General features: G+C 39.6%; 1 protein-coding gene across 1 annotated transcript in view; it reads right to left on the reverse strand.

Moving 5' to 3' along the window:
* GPC6 (glypican 6) overlaps window positions 1-23415 on the reverse strand; it is a 773736-nt gene that overhangs the window by 52834 nt on the left and 697487 nt on the right. The window contains exon 6 of the mRNA XM_068929039.1: window positions 20305-20448. Coding sequence (XP_068785140.1) covers window positions 20305-20448 — 144 coding nt within the window. The remainder of the gene's footprint in view (window positions 1-20304; window positions 20449-23415) is intronic.

A 23415-nucleotide genomic window follows, 5' to 3' on the forward strand; every position in this document is an offset into this window, starting at 1 on the left:
GTCTCTGCCTTGCTTTTCCGCATTCTGTCCTTAGTTCTTGTTAGTCGTTCTTTTGCAAGGTAGTCTCACATTTTTTTAGATCTGGCCTGTAGTCATTGTTCCCAGATACACAACCTTGTATCCCACTCTATCAAAGCATGTTTTATCTGAATAGTTTGAAATCATAAGTGATTTAGATCACTCCTGTGGTCTGCCCTATTCTATAAATTATTTAGCATTGGACCAGTCTTCATCCTACCGCAAGTCTGATACTGAATTCTAACAATAGAAATGCTGGATACTGCTAGACCTACAGCTTTTAGGCACAGGGTGCCATAGAAGATTATGGTTATACAGAAAAGCAGATCTGCATAGAAACATACTCATTTGATGAAGATTCCCTCTGTTTGCTGAGATCAGTCAGCCAGCTAGCTGACCAGATACTCTTTTCGGAAATTAAGGGACATCAGGTGCCTATATATCTTTAAAACTCTGTATCTGTTCTTAATGCCTTTAATATAAGCTTTTTCGATGTTGTATAGAGGAAGATTTTTAAGCAGGACATTGGATGTTGTCACTTCAAATAACAGAGATATGCTACTCGGTTATATTCGGCAACTGAATTGATTACCTCCATGAAAAATAAAAACAGGCAGAGATGTTCTGGGTTGTCATCTGCAAACTGATGCCTTCACGGCATCATTCCTGTGTTTTTTTTGTAGTGACCTGCACAATATCTTTGCATTTCCTACAAGACTGTCCTTGAACAAAAAGTTCTGCATATTGTTTCTGATTATGAAAGGAACTTTATTGCATAAATGGCATCATACTATTTCCATACTTGTTTAGTAGTGATTTCCAGCGACGCAGCAATTTCTAGACTATAGAAACAGCTAATCTGTTAGTGCTGCCCACACCAGGACAAGCTGAGGCAGCTGGCCACAGTGCCAGAAAACAGTCCCAAGTGGGATTAATATAATAACATAGCCATAGCCATATTACTACTAAAGGTACTATTTAAAGGACTAAGGCATTTAAAGAACCAATATTTTGCTGCTGTACACTACTACTGTTCCCTACAAGGAGCATTCATCTCCCCTAACTCTAGTTACCTGAGCATTTAAAATCTAGTCTAGTCTTGTTGTCTAGTTTCCCACTACAGTAATTTGTTGTGGTCCGTTTAACCTATCCTGAGAAAGCTATCCAAAACGCGTGGGCTGATCGCTTTCTCCCTTCACTGGCTAAATAGGCAAGCTAGATGACTAACTTAGGCTCCATCCTTATGTTTTAGGCTGCAGAAGTAATGCAGGATCTTTCCCATCTTGCAACCAAACTGAACGCCTCAAAATCAGGTTCTGGACACTACTGATTTGGGTGCAGAACTGCCTGCTAATAGGCAACCTCAACAGCACGAAATATGTGCCTCTAAGACAGATAAATTACAAAAGCTATAAACAAGAGAAGGAATTGACAAAGTCCTAGGCTATCTGGTGCAGAATGAATGTGGGAACCAGCAGGACAAGGAGCACAGCTACATCACGGCACACAGAGATCCTCAAGCTACCCCCAGCCAAGTTAGCTGCAGACCTGGGGGCTGGATGTCAGTGCCATTTCATTTGATCCAGTTAGTCACAGGGAGAGGCAGGTCAGGAGATGCAGAATGGTGTTAAAATATCCATATTGCCTGTCGGACCCAAGCTAGCAGCTTCCCACAGCGCAGCACAGTGCTGGGTGGCAGAGGCATGCCAGATCACTCCCAGCCGGCTTCTCACTCTCTCGCCTGTGTCACTGCAGAGCACAGAGCTGACCCACGAAACATTATTAATTGTAAAGTTCAAAACTGGAGAGGAAAGAGCAGCGGTATCTCCCTGAGTGATCAGAAAGCATTAAAGACTTTGCATAAGGAAAGGGGAAAAAAAAGAGACCTGACAGAGATGGCAGCTTGCCACTAGGTTACTCATGGGCAGCAATAACAAGCAGACCCACAGGGATAAAACAGCAGCCACAGGATGAAGTCTTGTCCTACAAAGATTCTGCCTTCCTCAGATTAAATCCTCAGGGGTCTGTCCCTCTTCTACACTGCGCAGCTTTTAGGCATATTTTCATTTCAATAAGGTACCATGGAAATGAACTGGACATTAGCCAGCCCCTTCCTTTCTTTTCAGCTCTCTCCGTTTCACAGCACAGTGAACTGTGCATACTCTTGAGGCAGACAACTCTTCTATGTCTTATTTGCTCCTCAGCAGTTATAAGCATCTCGATTAGCTGGCGGCCACGGGCACATCACCACCGCTCGGAGGGCCACCTTCACCAGCAACCGCTTGGGAACACGCACCCTGAACGATGAAGCCTGCCTTGCTTTCAGAAATCAGGTCCATCCTGTTGTGTCGAGACAAAAGCTCCTGATGCAATTTTTATGAGTGCCTACGAATCCCGGGATTAGAGCTTGGAGCCTGCCAGTGCAGGATGGTGTAGTTGAATACTGACAAGGAGATGATACACAGCTTTGGCCTTAAGTGAGATTTATGGCTAGGACTGTTTATGATGCAGAGAGTTTATCACTGTCAAAAGAAAGACAGAAAACAGGCTCTGATCATTTTAAACAGTTAATTGTAGAGGCTGTCCTCTGGTGAACGGTCGTACACATATGTGACATGTTCAAAATTTTCTTTCTTGGGTGCTTAATACATCCCTGATAATGAGGCCGTTTATTTAGGCAACAAAGTTTTGAGTCTGCAAGTCTGAAAAATTCAGCTATATGTATATGTGTTATAAGCAAATTATACAAGCATACACATAAATATCTATTCTATCACATGAAAACATTTAGATAAAGACATCCCAGATGCTCTGAGTGCCTTTGGTTAAACAAAACATCTTGCATAAAGATAATGCTCCAGCATAGCAAAAGAAGTGAATAACAAATGAAGAGCTTATATTATACCCTCAGCAGTGATCTCCCAGGTAACATATTTCAGTTTTAATTAATATAGGTAGACATTAACTTAATTTTGGAAGGGTGACATTAAATATGCCCTTTTTCAAAAAAAAAATCAAGAAATAAAAGAACTTTTGAGCTACTCTAGCCAGAGAAACTCAATTGCAATGAATGCTATTTATCCATACTATTTCATTGTACAGTGCAAGCATAATTTAACAGTAAAATTCCTCAATCTTTTAATAATGGTATTGAATGAAAATGCATTTGAGCCATCTTGAATGTAAATGTTGTGTGTATGAGAATCTGTATCTGTAAAGTAAAATGAAGTTCTTGCAGTTTTTCCTCTCTGTAGTGGACTGACCGCAGACAAATTTCATCTTAATACTAGTCCTTTCACCTTGGCACATCATTTTTGTTGTCTGTATAATAATAACCCAAATCTAGACGAAGTCATACTAACAAGGAAACACTAACTTTGCTTTTCTTTCATTTCATGACAGGTAGCATAGGAAAAAATGTTTTAGTTTAAAATATGATTTGCAGCAGTTTCCTTTCTCACAAATCAACTAAGCTCCATAAGTGAGAAACAACTTGGATTTTATTTTAACCAGATTCATAACCCGCAGATAAATTACTGCCTTGTAACAGTGTAAGAAATCAATCTAATTCTATCTGTCAACCAGATGCTCATACACAGAGATCTCCCTGTGCAAACACCCCAGTGAAGTCAGAGGCTACTAACAGCGTAAAATCCAAAAGTGCCAAGGGCTGGCAGCTAATCACCCTCATGCTTCAGAGAAACAGTGATAAAAATATGTTGTTGAATTTCTCAAGATGCATAGTGAATAGCAACACACCAGCGCTTTTTTTCTTAGGGGAATACAACAGGATTCAGAGTTGCCTTGCCCCAGCAGAGAGATAATTGCTATAATTCATTAGGGAGGCTTATTTCCATTTTTCATTACTGAAGCAAAACTTTATAAACTATGTTGAAGGGAATGAGAGCTTTTCTTTCCTGAGGCTGCACACATAAACATTTCAATTCAAACAACCAGTTAAATCAGCCTATACTGGCCATTACATTTCCTATCTTCTCCCTTGCATTTTGTACTGTGTAATTTCTTCATCAGCTTGCTCCTGGTTTTACATGCACTTTCAGTTCCCCTGTCCTGAGGCATACAGCAAGTTAACTCATTGGTGGTGATGAGCTAGCACAGTTTCTACAGGCTCCTTTTTAGACTAGCCAACATCTAACATCGATCCTACATCATTTACGCTTCAGCTGTGCAAAGAGAATACTTTCACACTGGGAATGACTTTAAACTATGCCCTGCTGTAAGATAAGCCGATTTATTTTCCTCATGTCCTTGCCACATTTGCTGATCAAAGGCACTTATATCTAAACAAGTTTTGTTTCTTGCAGACACTTTGCCCATTTTATTTTATTCTATGGTACAACTGCCCATGAAGCTGAATTTATAACTCAGCCATTCTATGCATAATGGCAGGCTGTGATGGAAGAAGCAAAGGGTGAGAACGCCATTGCAGGATCAAGTGGAAGACAAAGCTGTGTCAAAAGAGATACGAAGAGAAAAAAAGGAGGGAGACCACAGGGTTACATCATTAAAGTCTAGGAGAACTTTACCATTGTGACTCTCAAGATCTTCAAGATTTACTGTATGGTATGCAAACAGATAATCTGAAAGCTATTATTCCAACAGCAGAAATACAGAAGAACCAAAAGGGTGAAAAAAACCCGCAGCAATTGGTAGACTGCTCTCAGTCTGAACAATCCTTCCGCAAGTTCATCCCTAGCCAGGAGGTGGTGTTCTTAAGGATTCTTTCGCCTGGAACATGCAGACCCATAAATGTGTTCCAGCTTCTGCAGTGCTGTCCATCAACAGGGTGAGGAAACCCAGCTATGAATTTTTCTCGTGTGTGTTTTTTTTTTTTATAAAGCTCCACTTCTGAATGTAGTTCAGAACCATCCCAAACTGGAATACTTTTCTTTTCTGAACTGTTGAAATCTGCAAAATAGACGTGCAAAATACAGCTGCAATCTGAACTTTAACCTGTGATGGCAGACTGGGTCAGCAGCTTACTGTGTTTCCTTTATTTGCTTATTTCTGTTTCTAGTCCTGACCAAAATCAGAGAAAGAAGAACTATCTGTCTTAAATTCATACCTACTGCCTCCTTTTGATAGGAAATATGCTTTGATGGCCAAGGGCTGGAATGGTCAAGATCTGAAATCATTCCTGACTCAAGTTCCTGGTGCAAGACCTATGTTTTTGTATAGTTCTTAGAATAATAGATCCTTCATCTTGCCAGAAGCCTTAAGAAGGACTACATCCATAAAAATAAATCAGAAAAAAGCCCTAGAGACTACACGATTTTTTTCAAACCACAAAAATGTTTGAATTTCATTAGGTCTGGGAGAAAGGGTTGAGTCAATTCTTATTTTATGTGAACTGGCTTACTCATCTGCCTTTTATGTCAATGTGCTGTTTGGGTTCAGTTCTTTTAGATGACATAACTTCTCACATTATGCCACAGATGGCTTCCAGCCCTTTAACTGATGTAGTATGCAATACAAAGCTATGCAATGTTTACACTTCCTTTCAAGGTGGCTTTAGCAATTTTATCTCATTTTATTTTTCTACTTGGGAAAACCTGGCAAAATACCAAAAGACAAGTGTGCAGATGAGTGCTCTTCATGGAAACTAAATGACTGCTTAGTACCTTCACAAGCCAAGGTAACCTTGGGTGCTCTGATTAGCTTGTTGAAATTCATACTCATGGGATGCCTATGGATCCTTTCCAGATTAGCACTTCTTCCGATGAAGAGCAAAGTTAGCTCAGGCTGTCGTATATGACGTGCACCCCAAAGGCTGGCAGCTGATGGCCATGCAGGCAAAAAGTGCCTTTAGGCTTTCCTTCTGCATCCACAGACAGGCTTGCCAAGGTTCATCATTTTGCTCCCTCTGCCCCACAGAACTGCAGTGCAGAATAGCAGCTTTCTCCTAGCGTGTGTGCTCCCAGAGCTGGAGTGAGCGAGTGGCACAGTGGCAGGAGCCAGCATGGGATGCGCTGCACTTACGGGGGTAGAGTACCTTCACTAGGCAGCAGCTTAGTGCTGCACCTTGTCCCTTCTCGTACGTCCCAGTAGGCACGGAGCATGAGGTACCTTCTTGCACTGGCCATATGAGCATGGCCATTCACACCTAAGGACTACAGGTAAATTAAAAAGTGTGCATTCAAGACAAAATTAAAAAAATACTGCTTGCCCTTTTTTGACTGCTGAGGTTAGAAGGAGCCAAGAATAAAGTTCAAGTTTCCAAGTGAAGAGTGCAAGTGTCTTGACCTTTTCTGAATCTGTGCACAGGTGTGCTGCTTATTCCCCAAATGGAAATAAGGGTCAGGATACTCCTGGCCACCTCCCTGCCTGCATATTCGCAATAGAGGTGAAACAGTTCAGGCCTCTCCTTGTAACTGTGGTGTTGCTCCCTTCTCTTCCAGCTCCAGGCCACCTTCAGGGGAAAATCCAATGCCTTTCCCTGCATCACTTGCTTGGTGGCTGCACACTAAATGCAATAATTTTGTTGCCAGCCTAGCATGGATCCCCACACAGGTGTATGAAAATCATGTCTCCTTTCTTCTTCACAAATCACCATCCAGGAATAGACAGATACAGTAAAAGAGAGTGAGTGTGGGTTCCAAGACTTTATAAGTGATAGCATATGAAAGAGAAGTAGGACAATTTGATTTTCTTCGACTGGCTTGACCACGTAAGACTGAGTGCAGCAGAAAAATTGCTTTGACTAAGCAAATATGCATGCTAGTCATAGAAGTAGTGGAACAAACTATATGGAACGTCAGAATCCTATTTAAATAAATACATTTCTCAAATTGAAATATATATAACATATAGCAATATGTTGCTATATAGCATATAGCAATATTGCTATATAACATATAGCAATAACAGTTTAAAACACTTTCCTTGCCCTTGTCTCCCCATCTTCTCCTGTAATTTATTTATACCAACATATCTGGCCTTGATTTCTGTTTGACAGACCCCTTCTCTACTTACGTCTACCTGAACTTGGACCTGACTTTTAACAACTGTCTAAAGATCCATAGTTGTGATTCTCTGCTCCAACTGGTTTCTGATAAGACGAAAGGCTTGATTAACTTATCCTGCTAAGTTACTATGGCAACTTGCACCAATGCAGCGAGAATAAGGTATTCGCATATATGTTCTTATCAGGGCAAATTTCCCCTGGCTATGCAATTTAATCAAACAAAATTAAAAGGGGAATTGTGTGCATGATGGCTGAACCTTGGACTCCTTGTTGAAAGTTTGTCATTAGCCCCCACTACAGCATGAGTATTGCTTTCTTTGTTAGAAAGGACTTCAGCAAGCCAACAGCCAGTAGGCTAAGGTCTGAAAGCAAGATAACATTGCATTCAGAAGCACAATAAATCCTGGAGAGAACTTTAGTGTTGTTAATCCTGTTATTTGTCACTATTAGTACTGAAAAATGACAGAACATTCTTGCTTGATTTAGGGTATGGTTTTTCAATGAGTACAAAACAAATTAGGATTTACTGAGGTTCACACAATCCTGTGCTTCAAATGGGGAAAAAAATTGTAGGTGTGTGTCTAAACTCAGTGAGAGGTGTGGACTGTACGGGCAACATGCAGCAGCTGAGCCCTCCCCAAAATCCCGGTACGTTCACTTGCATTTGTTTCATGCTAGGAAGGTCCCTGTGGACAGCTACCAGAGTGGCTGATATGAGGACGTGGGAGCAGTTGTCAGAGTGGAAAATACAGCAACTTGCTTATGCCCTTAGCATCCATTGAGTACTAAAAGAGTTTGGTTCATATCCTGCAATGAGAGGACGGCCTTGGTCAAGAACATGAGACCTAAATCTGTAGGTGTTATACGACACACAAATATCCTGGTCACATTCTTTTTCTTAAAATGACGCCCTTTTAATATACAATATTTCTTTGAGAAAGGGAATGGCTGAGCGAGGCAAGAGAGTGTTTTAGCATGGGGATGTGTGGCCTTGGAGTGATTATGGTGCCTTTGCCATGGGGAGACATTAAGGAACAAATGGCATTGGAGAATATGTGCCTATATATCATTAACTATTTTCTAGATTTCTGAAAGAGTGTTTGCCAGCCGTGTTATTTCACATTTTAGCACAGAAATAAATCAGTATTATAACCTGTGGGAAATAGGATTTTTAAAAAAGCGCTTCCACATCTAGCTTTAGAATTCCAGGGGTTTTGTCCCAGGACATTACCAAGTTAATTTCCAGCTGGTCACATTTATGAGTGAGCTGCTGCACATTTCACAGGCAGTACTTTTCCTTCAATCAATCCCTCTCCTATCTGTCTTTATCCAGCTCCTATCTGTCTTCATCCAGCTCATTTCATGATAAAAGAGATTTTTAAGGGACTCAGTTTTGCCACCCTGACTTTTGTCAAGCAAGGAGCGACTTGACAAAAAGCGTGATGAAGCTGGGCCTCTCTCTACAGGCAGAGAGGAGTTGAATTCACCATATTTCATCTAACAACAAAAGTATTTACTGGGGTGAACGCTGGTTGGCCTGGGAATAAGCAGTTGTGCTAGTAAGTGAGTAGCCTGTATAACAGCCAGGGGGAACTGAGTCGGGAGCTGTCCTCTTGTTCTCTCCCAACAATTTGGGCATAATTATCTGGCAGAGGTGGGGTGCAGATTAAAATAGCCATAGTTTCATAGTCCCATCACTTAGTAGCACTGGCTGCTTGAGGAAGTGCTCTATATCCTGTGAAGAGTAGGGTATTCAGTCTCCAGGAGTACTGGACCCTGGAGTCAAAATTGCTTCTCCATTACTCCGCATTTGGAGATGAAAGCTCAGATGTTGTCTGAGTATAAATTACACGGGGAAAACTATGTCAACTTCGTTTTCTGCCACGAGACAGTCTGAGGTTACCAGTTCAGGCTTTGTTAACTCGGACACTAGGAAAATCGTGCTTTACAGAAACAACTGATTAATTTTCTGGCTTATTCCATTCCCATAGAGCCAATGAATGATCAGAAAATCAAGCAGAGAGATTAAATGACAGCTGAGAACCCTGCATCTTTTACTTCAGAAGAAAAAAAAACACCCAAAACGAAGACCTCACTAAGATCTTCAGGACAGGAACATCTTTTTAATATGTGTTCAGTGTCTACCACAGGGTGGCCCCTCGTTACCCAAACTATATAACTATCATTAATGACAAGATGTACAATAGTAATTTCAAAGTCTACCCACGTTTGTAGATCATGAACTCTGCAAGATAGTATCTGAGAACGGTATTCATCTCACCAGGGTGTCAGCATCTATGTCCGAGATGCTAACTCTTCTTTTACAGTCAGTGTTGAGATACAGGCACTGTAGGGTTCAAATTCTCCTTAATATAATATAGATTCCTAAAATAGCTCAGGTCAGCTGTGCCCTAAAAGTGCCTATTTCTCTCAGCTGACGATAAAGGGTACATAATCTGGCTAGCTCTGGGGTCAGATATCTGCATTTGGTCAGCTGGATTTCATCTGAAAGCACAAAGAGGAGTGAAAGTCTTTTTTATTTACATATTATTTCCAAGATTATAAATGTTGTCTGATTTTTAAGCCCATTAACATTCATACTGAGACCATGGAAGAAGGAAGTTTCTCTCAGCTTCATTTATTATACAGTGAATCTTTTTTTCATAAGTGATTGCTGCTCTTTTCAGCAAAAGAAATGTCGTTCTCAAATTCGTGTTATTTCTGCATATATATCATCCTTCTAATATACGAGCTTACATTTGTGAGTAATACCTCCACGGACAACTCAAACACTGTAGGCGCATTACATTAAAAAAGACAACGCACTTCAAGCAATTAGCTTTTTACTTTAGTGGTGGTAGCCGTTACACAATTGTTATTGTGTACCGGAGATTTTTACAGGCTTGAATATTTAAAGAGAAAAAAACCCTCAACTTTCATTCTAGTGCATTTTCATCTGGGTTCATGCTGTCCGAATATATAATAAGAAAGCAAAATTCCTAGCACTTTAAATTGAATGGGATGGTCCCAGAGACTGTTAAAAGCTGGTTGTATATCAGAGACTCAGTTTTGCTCTCATGCAAATGGCAGTTCCATCAGACGGCGGCAGTGGGACTTACTCTTGCCTGAATTTGAAGGGCCTTCAGTGTGGGAGTCTACATGTGAAAGCTCCATCACAATCCATGGAGACCTGGTGTGGGAATTGGTTGCCTACACACAGATGTCCAGTGCCTTTGGAGGCCTTGCCTGTCTTCTGCATGCCAGTGCAGGTCTCCCATAGGTCTTACACCAAACCTGAGAGCCCCATGTGGATGTCCCAGATATCCCCGGGCATCTCAAAAAATGGACCCAGATTCCTTTGTGTGGGCAGCTAAATTGAGCTCTTGGTCAAGGGAGTCTAGAGAATTATTCAGCTTGCCAAATGTCTAACTTTTGCCTAATTCAGGATCAGCTCAGTGGCTCTCTAAATCTGTCAAAAACCATAAACAAATGCCATTTTGGAGTCTTCTGGAGCATCCAGAAGACTGAAGAACACCTGCATGTCCTTTATCACATCTTTTGGCTCCTTGCAGATGCCTTGGATAATTCAGGGCATCTCCTATAGTACTAGGTGCCTGTGTTTCAGCAATTGAATCCTGTTCCTTATTGACTAACTTGATTATTCCTCTACTGCTGCCTCCGGAGATTCACACACCCAGATTAACACACCCATTGCACCTGTATCATAGATACTGAATTCAGATGCAACAAATTCTACTTCTTGTGTACCAGAAATGACATGTACATGACATATATTTAGCACAGAAGAAGCAACCCCCAAGAAAAACAGTTACAATGAACATATGTGATGATCATTTAGCATTGCTGCCACTGGAAAGGACTGTGCAAAGCCACCAGGACAGGCGTGAACCTGTGAGCATCTACTTAATCCCCAGTGAACTGTAGACCTAAGTCCTACATCCTAATAGCCTCAATCACCTTCACTTCTGCCGTGCTATCTGTGAAGAAGTCAGGTATTGACTGCTCAGTAGGGGGATTCACCTAACTCAGCTGTAGCCCTCTGTAACCTAAGCATCTGGTCAAGCCTCAGGTTCTTCACAGTTGACAGAGATACACTTGCACTTCCAGAGGGCTACTTGTTTGATGTACGGTAGATGTCCACAATAGGCAGTAGGAATTACACTCTGAAAATGGCTGTTTTCTTGACTGACTGTGGAGGGAGCCTGTTGAACTAACTCCTGCTCCTGTAGCTGGACTTCTCCGTTGAGGTATACCTCAGTACACGCTAGCATCCTGGTTCCCCTCAATGTCCAGAGCAGGATCTGCTGCAGCATGTTGCAGGTATTCTCCTACTTTCTGTGGAGACTAGGATACCTGCAGTGGTAATGTGGGAGCTATGCATTTTGCCCCAGTATGGAGCTGCATGCTGCTAGGGCCTGCAGTTATACTTCGGATTGAAAAAGTGCTGCTGGGTCTGCTAACAGATGCATAACCTCGGACTTGTCCTAGTCTAAGATTATCCTAGATGGATAAAATTAGATGGGATGAATCCTTTCCTTTCCCCTGCCCCAGTATGATTACAGGTCTTGGCTTCAGCTGTAAATGAATATCTACAACTAGTTACTTAAGCTTTATTGTTCACAGGCAGCAACATTATACAAACATCTTGTACTGCTTTGCCTACAACCTGTACTGATACGTTGATGTGATTTGGGTGATCGGAGAAAAAAGTAGGAAGGAAATACAGGCAGGCTTCTCTAATGTAAAATATTTGTTTTTTGACTAAGGAAAGTTCACAAAAGGGTCAGTATTTGTATGAAGGTAAATCTTTTTACCCTGTACTTTACCTCCCTTGTAACCACTAGTAATACTCAAAAAAGCCCATAAAGTGTCAATTTCTGTCTATTACAACCAAAAAAGAGTATTAGACGTTTGGCTTGGGAAATCAGTTTTTAGTCTGCTGTAACCTACTATTTGTTATAAGTTGAGTCTAGTACTACACGTTCCTATGTAATAAGTTCACAATATATCTGTGTGGTGCAGCCTATCAAAATGTAAATAGCTTCAAAAGGCTGGAGAGAACTAATTGCCAGTACAGTTTAACACATATTTTGCTTTGGAGAGTGAGAATCTCTGTTTGTAATTAATTCCAAAATCAGCAAAGCTTTAATTTCTCTGTTGGCAGCCACACTGGTGCACAACTAACTTGCTGCTGAAAAGATATTTTATGGTCTGTAGTCACCTGCAAAAATGGACCCTCTAATTTCTCTTTAGTGGTAAATGAATGGCTGATAAATTATAGAATCCGTTTTTTTTTCCTGGAAACCTAATAGTATTGCTTTTAGAACCTGTTGCTTGTAATCACATTAACAATGCAAGAATTGATCACAGCTTTCAGGCAGGTAGTCAGTCTAGTAGCTCCAGTCATGTTACTTGGAAGCATATAAACGGACATGGCTTATGTGCTGTAAGTGAGGACACAAGCCTGCGATCAATTTTTAAACCATATTTATTTTCTTAATATCATGCCAAAATGTTGAAGTGCAGAGGATGTTTATATAGTCACTATCTTTCTTTAGCATTAACAAGAACATTAAGAATTCACTTTTTCTGCTACATAGATTCATGCACAGACACATGAAATGAAATGTGATCTACATCTCAGCTGAAGGAGCAGTGTTGATGTATTTCCTGCTTAGATTCATCTTCCAGAGACTAACAATAAAAACTTTCTGTATATTGGAAAAGAAAAAACTACTCTTTATTGAACGGAGGCTGAAACATCAAGTGGTAGAAACGGGACTTTAATCCAGATTTACAAGGGGGAATTGCCATTGAATAAAACTTGTGCAGCCTCTGGAATAAACTATTTTTACTGGAGATAAGTGATCCTTTTTGGTACCTGATGATATTACAATGATGAGGATGATCAGAAGCTGCCTATCAATATGTTTTGAAGACCAAATTCTCTTTTTCTTTGCTCTGAATTCATGGAGGCTAACTCCAAAGACCAGCATTAAAATTATATTTAGACATCTACAAATTGGATGTCTGAGCTAATCATCTAGATTTTCTTCATACTCAGTGAGGAGAAATAGGTAATTCAGAGGATAACTAAGATTGTTGCCACCTCCAAATAAGTATCTAAAGCAAGGTCTAGAAATGCCTTATTTTCTCCACTGATTCATGAAGGAGCAAGGTGATAGCTCAGATTTTGATAGCAAACATTAAAGATGTTTAAAGCTAGGGCAAATAAATCCCACGTCAAGTTATTCTTGTGTGATATGGCACATTTGTTCAAACTTTAACCTGTCATCCTGTTTTTCTTTATATTAATAACCAAGCTCAGGAATCACATAATGCCTCAGTGTATGAAAACTGAAGACCCGTGGCTGCCATTTCTTCCTTGTCCTGTGCACAGACAAGTCTAGTAATCAGGAGGGGGATTCTGCAGGTTTTATATTTCCCATCTTGGTAATGGGCATACATAATACTGTTTATACCCCTAAGACATTCCTGGAGATGAGATGATGACTCTCAGTGGGTCTGCACACCCATCACTTAAAGGAAGTTCGGCTAGCAGTAACAAGAACATATTTAGAAGATGCTCAAGCAAGCACTGTGTTCATTGAGGGAGTCAGTCAACACATCACTATGCAGGTGTGGCAGACTGCATAAAAATCAAGACTGTATTTTTCTTGGATGACTAATTAAGGTAGAGAACTGTCTTTCCTGTTTTTGTTGGAAGACATTATTCTCTTGCTCATACTAAACTGGGTCTGAATAGGCCTATTCCGCCTAAAGTTGGAGGCAACCACTGTTAGAAAGTACTTTCTTAGTACCTGCCTCATGCACATTAGAAATGCACTGCATCAGATACAGCAGCATGCAGAATCATTCAACTGGGCTATGGAATAACATCACAGTTTTTAAAAAAGGAACTCTGGCAGGTGTCCCAGGAGGATTCTGACAGCAGCTATCATTCATCTGTCTTTGCCACCTGAAACTGGTATTAATCACGAGGGAAAAAGTGATGGCACAGACTTAAACTTACTTAGATATTGCTGTGACACAGGAACTGAGAATAAACAAAACCAGACACTAAGCAAACATCTTTTTTAGGAGACCCAAGCAAATCCTAAATCTGACACCAAATGACCACTAAAGACATTGTAAAATATATTTATTCTTTATGCATATTATATCCAGACAGCTAACAAGAAACAGAATCACACAGATTCTTAATTTGGAGAAGCTACACACAGTTGGTTTGACAGTACTTGTCTGCTGATTGACATGGCACAAGGAGAAATGATACCTCTAACAGCATGGCATCTAAGGGTTGTGTGGGAACTAGCCTGTGGGAAGTAAATGGTCTTCCAAAACACTTGCATGAGCCTGTTACCTTCACTCTTAAAACTGTGATTGACACTTCTTAAGCTATAAAGTCTTTTACATGCTCATTGTTTGTATCTGTTCCTATGGGCTGTATATGCAAAAGGTGTTTGAAAAATTCATATCTGTCCTGCAGTATTAGAGAGACTTGCTTTTACTTTCAAACTCTCCAAGATTTATACCTACTGGATTTTATTCTATGGTCCCTTGAGAAATAAAATGTTGAGAATAAACATCCCACCTCAGGAATACTGTGCTGTCACTGCACATATTTAACGTTTCTAGACTCTGGACTAAATGGATTCAAACAAAACTGAAACATAAACTTCACTTTCAGAGGTGCCCCAGAGGATTCCCTGAGTAATTCAGATCAGTGTCTTCAAAGTATATTGTCCTGTTAATTTTAGCCTTTTATGGGCAAAATGCAAAGCAGATTCATTTCTTGAACTATGTTTTCTGCTTTATGTAATTTTGGAAACACTGGGAAGAAATTGTTCACATAGAATTCTTAGGTTACTATTAGCATTATTTTTATTGTAACAAAAATCATCATGCAATTGAATCTAAAAATGTTAAAAAAAACCCTAAGAATGAATGCACACTTAAAATGCACCCCACTATTTTCCTAAAGTAAATGTTTCAGGGTCTTTTTCTCACCGAAATTAAGACTTTATTTTTATTTTAAAGAAAGTGGGAGGGAAGATAAAAGAACACTTTCCTACAAAGTGTGACACAGTATATTCCCCTCTTCAGAGTAAAGAGCATGAAAGGGTTTCTTTTTCAGACTGGGTGCATGTTCATCCACTTATCTATGCAGCCACTATACTGTACTTGAATGTAAATCACTCCCCAAATGCCACAGTCAATTTCTCAGTTGCCTATCTCCATAGGATGTATGTGCATTATGTATTACTTGCTTAATAGCGCATCAGCTCCCTTGTGGAAAATGAAGAAAGCTCCCATGTTCTCCTGAAACAGAATGTGGAATTTATTTTCTACACGTCCAGCCAGGCCTGGGCCGCAATAGGTTCTTAGGAGAAATTCCAGCTGAATCAAAGCAACGTTGTACAGTACGATGATGCACGGGACGCAGAGGTACTTGAGATAGCTCAAATATAGGAAGTAGTATGGCTATATCAGCATAACGCTCTCTGTAGACTAATTAGTCCTGCCAAAAAGCAGGATATAACAGTCCAAGCGGACGGCTTTGAGGTACTTCACAAGAGAGAGCATGTGTATGTGCTTGGTGCTGCATACCTGCCTTCTCCTTGGGTCCCACTGAACTCCCCCCTAAGGAAGCCTTCTGTTTGAAACCCAGGGAGCATCTAAAATTCAGAAAACTTAACAGCTCTCTGAAGTTGCAAACTATAAGGGAATCTGCTTTGACAAGCTTTCACAAAGAAGCTAAGCGATTTGCCTAAGATGAGAGAGGGAGACAGGGACAACTCCAGGGAGGGAGCTCAGGAAGGCTGGAGAGTTTGCTTCCATTGCTCCAGTGCTGTTTTAAGGGGTAGGCCCCAGACTTGAATGCCACCACAGAGTGTATACATTGTCATGCCTGCGTAGTGGGGGTCTGAGACCACATGGATGCCTAAGCCAGCTTTGAGTTCACTGGGGCAACACACTCCTTCCTGCGGTTGAGGAACCATCCCTGAAGCAGGAATACAGGAAAGAACTAGCAGCTCTAAGCACTAGTCAAAATTAAAAGAGCTAGAGTGCAAAATTATAGAAAGAACTGCTAGTATTTTAGCCTACAGACACACAAAGTAAACAAGGTGAAGATGAAACTTAAAAGGTGTCTTGCCCAGCATTGTACAAAGACAAATGGGAATGAAGGTGAAGAATAAGAATACCAAAGCTTACACCATGTTGCATTGTCCTCCAGATAGTCCTCTGGGAAGCAAGAGGGAAACAGATTCAGGGAATAGAAAAACAAAACAAAACAAAACAAAACAGGTTATACCAAACAGGCAACTACAGAGAAGATAATGAGTCTTTATAAGCAGCTGATTGTAAATGAGAAATCTTAGATCATACTCTGCAGAAACAATCAGTAGTTAAAATTATATAATTTCTGATAGTATTTATCTTACTTCAGATGTAATTGTTCGTTGCCTAGTCTAGGGCTATCACTTTTGGCATCTCTGTAGTAAACGAATAGGGAATGATATCTCTCAGCTTTTAAATATATACTTCAGGATAAGATAAATCATTCTTTAGTAGTATTTGATCTCAACTCAGTTGAGTGAATGAAACTCTCTCTCTCCATTAACAATAAAACTACAGATATTCACATCTGAGATAGTTATCTAGACTTAAAGGTCTAGATACCTATTTATGGGTATCTATACTATAGATTTCTACATTTAATCAGAAGAGTCCTAATTTTGGCTTCTGAGAGAGAAACATAATAGTGGAATAGAGTGGAAGCCAATTCCCTAAATATAAGCATATACTGCAATTTTAGCAGCTCTGAGGTATTCCCGCTTGCCTTGAGCCAGCAGCAGACTTCAATCTTCTGTAAGTTTGGCAGTAACATTTGGACATCTTAAATAGCATGGACATCTCAAATAGCATTAGGTGGCTATGCTTATGGAACAGAAATGCCATATACTCTCCTCTAGGGTATTTTATCTGGCCTTCAACCACAAGCCCAGGAGGACACGGGCATCCTGAAGGACTGTCCTGCCAACTCAGTCAGGTGTCTTAGAAACCCTGGGGTATCTCAAACAGTGCTGCATGTTTAGATGTGAATAACTCAGTCGAGCCTTCCATTTGCCAATCTGTGAGAGTGGTTTATGACAAGTGGGGTGAATCACTCTCCAAAGGCGTGCGTCTCTCTCCATTGACTTTAGAAGGAGCCTAACTTTCAGGCCCTGTGCTTCAAAGACTTGATTTAGCTGCCTGAATATGTGTCTTGTATTGTTTGAGATGCCGCAGCATATTCTACCTGGCTCCCAGCTGCTGCCCCAGAGGAATATTGATCTCTCCCAATCCTGTACCATATCTGCTGATCTTGTGTTTCAGATACTCTGGGGTGTCTCAAACGGTGCTTTAAATTCATGCTTAGACAACTCTCTCAAGCTCTAAATGAATTCCTAAATATATCTAATGCATTTTAAGCCAGTCATACCACTGCTGTTCTGGGATATTTCTTTTTTTATCTTCATCTTTTTCTTTTTCTTCTTCTTTTTTTTTTTTTTTTACATTTCAAACAACTATTTTGATTTATTTCTTGTTTATTAAGCCTTATTGGTCCCAGCTATGACAATAACACAGGAAAACACCTCTCCCTGTTGGAATGCAACAGTTGGATTAATCAAAAGGTTCAGCCAAGGATGAAGGAGCACATTTTCAGAAGGGTTCAGCACTCAGTGATTTCAGTGCAGGCTTCTACAAGAGCTGCTTTGTGCAACATACCTGATAAAATATGCTCAGTTATAAGTGGCCAGTTGAGCAAGACTGAAAAATGTGGCTAGTGTTTGCATAAGATTGAGATGCAGAGGAAGTATTTTCTATAACTTGGTCTGTTCTGAGGACATGCTGTCAAAGACAGATGACAGCAGAACTGTTTGTCACGTCACCTTTTAAGATTTACATAGGTTCATGTTTGGACTTTGCTATGACAGTTTAATGTTAAGTGGTTTGACAGTGTTTTATGAATAAAATCTCCAAACCAGACTTCTAAAGGCATTAATGTAATACTAAATAGTCAACTGCCTCACAAAGAAAAGTTTCTGTAACGTAAAAGTAGGTAATAATAACTCCTTATACATATATTTGGTATCTATAAAAATCAAAAGGGGCTTTGATGGCTTGATGCTACTATCAAAATACTAATATTGTATGTTTATATTTAGCAAGCAATAGAAAATGATCAGTGCGCAGACTAGAAAACTGCTCTGAGTGGGATTCTTCTTACATTCTCCTAACAACGCAAGGGTTAGGAGGATCTCAGTGAAGCTGGTCCTCCAGGCTCTGTCTATAGTTAATGAAGAGAGATATGTGATTCAAGGAACGGTTCAGCACATTAAGTGCAATGGATCTCATGGAGGCAGGATGAATTGTGCTCCTTTGAGGCAAGAGTGCAGCATTTATTTCTTTTTGGACAAAATTACCCAGGCTGGTGTGAGATGCAGGCAGTGACCTTTCCCAAGCACTGCTCAGGGATTACAGCTCTGAAACAATGCCTTCTGCTCTAATCCATATAAGCAGTCTTTCCTCGCTCCATCTGAGGTCGGTGGCCTTCTCTAACTACAGGGACTGTTGGTCTCAACCCAAAAGGAGATAACACGTGCAGCTCTGCCATTTGGAAATGGATTTGAGACCAATACTCATTGCTAATAGGCAATGAATAGTTTCTAATTTAGATATCACCTGCAAGAAAAATAAATAAGTATTTGGCTGCAACACTTTTTAAAGTAGCAGCAGCAAAGCTAAGCTCTTTGTTTCTTCTGACACAATGGGTGAACAAACCTAGTTAAATCATATGGGGACAAATTCTCTTTTGAAAGCTTGTCAGTTATTATGAGTTATATAGGAATATTTGCACTGGAAATTTTCATTAGTTACAGCCCTTAAAGGCCAACAGTATATGACACAGCTCTGCTCTAGGATGATCAGTATTTTGGAAGTTTGTAATTTACAAAAGATGTTAATGTGTTTGGAAGTATTCTCATTATGTGAATATGGATTGCCTCTTGAATTTCTCTTTTTCATTGCAAAAATACTTTAACTGCTCTTACTATATAGTAGTAATCCAAGCTGTACTGTGCTATCAACCCTCCTTTTCGTGCTCTTCCTCGCACTTCCTCTTCTTGCAACCTTTAAGTTTGTGCAGAGCATGAATGAAACCTACTGGCTTCAGTGACAGTTCACTTCACCTTGGCCAGTTCTAGGACACAAGAGCTGGTTCTCTGAACCCAGCATGGAAAGGCACGTGTGCAGAGCTGACAAGCATCAGGGAAGGCTGAGGTACAGGCGATGCACCCAGTAGGAACACAATTCCCTGAAACCTCAACTCCCTGGCTGGCGGTGGCTGTTCCCAGGTGCTCCTCTTGCTACAGCCCTGAGCACGACTGTCTGGTTTCTGACACAAGCTGAAAGTCTGCAAAAGCAACAGGAGCAACAGTGCCCAGGCATTCAGCGACATGCTCAGCAAGGTGAAATCATGTGATACGGTTTGTTTTGATTCAGATGCCGTACAACTCTTAAATTTTTCCCATTGGCTTTACCTCAAGATAATTGCTGAGATACTATTAACAGCTATAATAATTAGCCCACTAGAAATCTATAGATGTATAAGTAGCAGGAAGAGTGAAGTGTGAGATGTCAATCCAGTGGGTTGTAGAGAAAACAATCGTATGTTAAAGTCATGTTTTTAAATGCTTGAATAAATAAAGCAAGATTAATGGTCACTGATGTTCTGGCTGATAAAAGTCAATTTGTGGGACTGATAGAAACAAAGCAGTGGTAATTTTACAATTAAGTCAAAAGTGGAATAAATGAACGTGCAAGTTATGAGTGTATATGTTAAAGAACTGGCTGCTAAAAATTAATTTAATATTTTTAAAATATCTGATGTAGATAGCTTTTCAAGGCGCATTCATACTGCAAAGTATTTGTCTTGGCTCATTTGTTCTTTGGCCTGCAGGAAGGAGCTTATTCTCTTCTAATATTTCTAATACATATACATAAAATCTGAGTCATATTGGTCCTCTAGAATGCAATTCTGTACTATTTCCAATGGGGAAAGAAAGATTTACTGAACAGTAGAACACTTGGCATAGAAACTATATAGAGTGATTATGAAATTATTAAGAAACCTTTAACAGGAGATTACCACTTTTCTACCATATTACCGAGCCATTTCTACTAATTCAAAAATGGCACATGTTTTGCCTTACCAGCCTATCCAAACTTGTGCCAGCAGCAGTTGTAGGTCGCTCCTCCGGGTTATATGGTCTAAACCGGGTATTGAAGTTCTCAGGGACAGAACGAGAAGATCTCAGTGCAGGTGCTGGTTTAGGCTGGCCACATCCTTGGAAAACCTGGAAAAAATATTGTAGGTTGTATGACAGTCACAGAATAAGAGAGGCTGATATTTTACAGAGGTATTCTCTATTTCACACATTTGAAACTTTAGCTTTGATTGACAATCTGTTAATAGTGAATTGAGCACTCTCTCTGTATTAAAACTCAGATTAATAATTAAGCATTATTAATTACTCAGTGCAAGTATAGCACTATACAGGGACCGTAAAAACACTTAAATCAGTTCAGGAAGGTGGTTGTACTAAGTTAACACCTGAAAGCATTTTAATTGCTATCTGCTCAGGAAGAGAAATGAACAAAAGGAAGTCCTTTGTGGCAGGACTCAGTTGATAATTGTTTCAGATTTTGTTAAAAGGGGTATTTCTCCAGAATCATAGCTCATTCAGAATCCCTGTCCACGGCTATCCCTGCCTAGCAATCTTGTTTGTAGTCTCAGAGAAAAGGTCAATAGTGAAATAGTCTTATAACTGGATTACTTTCTTATTCCCTAGCAGGCCTTTCTCCAGATGAGGGTTGAGGCATATAGAGTGGGCAATAGTGAGAGTTATTTTCTGCTAGTGTGTTTGTTTTCTAGGTATAAAAATAATTTTCAGGGTTATGAAATTTTTCATATACTCCTGTTTGGAAAAAAGTTTCAGTAGCATATATATTGGGCATACTAAAGGACACAGAGGACACATCTGACTACTGGATATCAGGCATAAATCTCAGAGAAGCTCTTACAGAAGCTGCTCTGTTGAAGGGAGGTAGAATATTCACAGAATTAAATTTTTTAAGTGCTCTGATGGAGAAGGATCCTGCTGTTTGCTTTCATACCGACTTTTTCACTTCTGGAATTATCTTTTGTTTTTTGTGAGCATATTTCGTCTGCTTCAACATTTTGCCTCCTTTGAGAATGAAAAAAAATTAAACTTCAGAATTTCCTGTAAGATATTTTTTACTAAACTCTAATATCAAATACTGACTATTGGCCCAGATGAATTTTGTCGTGGTGCAAATGCTGTGCATTATTGGTGGGACCAGAGTACTCCTTTTTTGTACAGCAAATAAGAAGGTAGCTATGTTTTGAGCCAATGATCCCCAAGGCTCCTGTCTCACTTTTAGGCAATTTTCTGCCCTGAGTGGTTCTCTCCTGAAGTAGGTATGGATATCATGACTTTTGTTGCTTTCAGCATTCATTACAATTAGCTCTTGGCTAGGTTTCCTGATATTAGTTTAGAGGCCTCAAAAGATTCAAAATTTGTTGAAAGAAACTGACTTATGCTAAATTTATATCCAGTCATCACGTCTGTTTTGGCTCCAAGTCCAGCAAGTCAGCTGTTGTATGGCTGTTGGGATCTGTAATTTATGCATGAAACATTGCTTAGCCTGTTTTGAGACCATCTATCTGTAAGATTTTCTGAATAGCTTTTAGCCTCCCGAATCATGAGGATAATTGGACAATAAATTAATTTAACCAACTAGGAAAGATGATTAGAGTTTGAAAAGTTCTAAATTTTTTTAGAAATTTAGGCCATAATCAATATTCAGAATTTACAGAGGATTATGAGAAATACTATACACTTTTAAGGGCCAAATATATGTGCTGAGGGCATCAGTTGTACTTACAATAATATACTCATTTCTTTTGATTGAAGATAAATTATGAGCAGAAAACATAACTGTTTATTTAGATAGCTACGAAATCTCCTTTAGTCATTTAAGCATTCAGGTACCTGCTTACAAATACAAGTGGCAGTTAGTCAAAATATGGGACCTGGCTCTCAGGGTAAGGGAAAATGAGGACACTGAAATGCTCTCCTTAAATTTCACAGTGTGTGTGACAGTTAGGCTACCTTTATGACCATGCAGAGAAACTATGAGTCTGAATAATTTATATTTTACTTTTCTTGTGGCATACTGAAAATAAAACAGCATAGAATATGTGGCATTTAGATACATATAAATAGTCATACAAATAGTTGTTACTTGTAGCATAAGAGTTTTGTATGAATAAAATTACACACAACCAGGAAATAATAGAGGTGGAAATTAAATGGTCATTTTTACATTAGGGGAGAAGGAATAATTTACTTTCAAAGTGAGCTAGCAGAAATGCTGTAAGGATAAGCTATTCAGTAACTATATTTGCAGTGCAAAAGAGACAATTTCTAATTTGCCTCCAGGTATTAACTGACAGAATACAAAATGTAAAACTGATACCTGAAATTAACAAATACTTTCTAAGAAAACACACATGAAATATTTTCCTTAGTGAGATATTCAGAGATACTTACCAATTTCAGGAAAAATATTTAGGTTTCGCTTTTTATATGCTGTGAATTGGCAGCATAAATCTACTCTCTTTAAAAAAAAGCACTTTATATGTAATATGTACAGTTTATCGCATCTGAATTTAGAGAAGGTATTCGTTTTGAAATTAAGAAAGCTAAATTTAGGTGTGTGCATATAGGTGTCTATATTTAAGCTAAATATCTAAGCTCCCATTTTAGGCAATGGAGATCAAAAGCTCTGTCTGGTTGCCCATGCATCAGCATCTATAATCATTTGTGGTGTCCTAGGGTATCTGAGATATCTGCTAAGACTGTCTTCACAGAGGACCGCTGGAAGACCAATTCCCTTTTGAACTGGCAGGTAAAACTCAGATGCAATATCCTTGAGTGTTTCAAACAACACTAAACCTCTGTGTTGTTTCGGGATGTGAACCAAGCCATGAGATCAAGTCAACATGGCCAATGCGGAATTATATCTAGAGAGCTGGCTAAATAGAAGATCGACTTTAGTATGACCTTGTCTTATTGTGAAAAAATAGTTCTTTTCCCAGGACAACTCAGTGGTTTGAATCCCAGCAGAAGAATTCATCCTCTGTGAACTTTTGAGGCATGCTGTTATTTAGATATGTGCTTGTGCGCAGCGTTTCCTTTTGAGTATCTCTGTATGACTCTGTTCCATTGACTCTCTCA

This window comes from Struthio camelus, chromosome 1 (genome assembly GCF_040807025.1).
Source record: "Struthio camelus isolate bStrCam1 chromosome 1, bStrCam1.hap1, whole genome shotgun sequence".
NCBI classification, from domain to species: domain Eukaryota; kingdom Metazoa; phylum Chordata; class Aves; order Struthioniformes; family Struthionidae; genus Struthio; species Struthio camelus.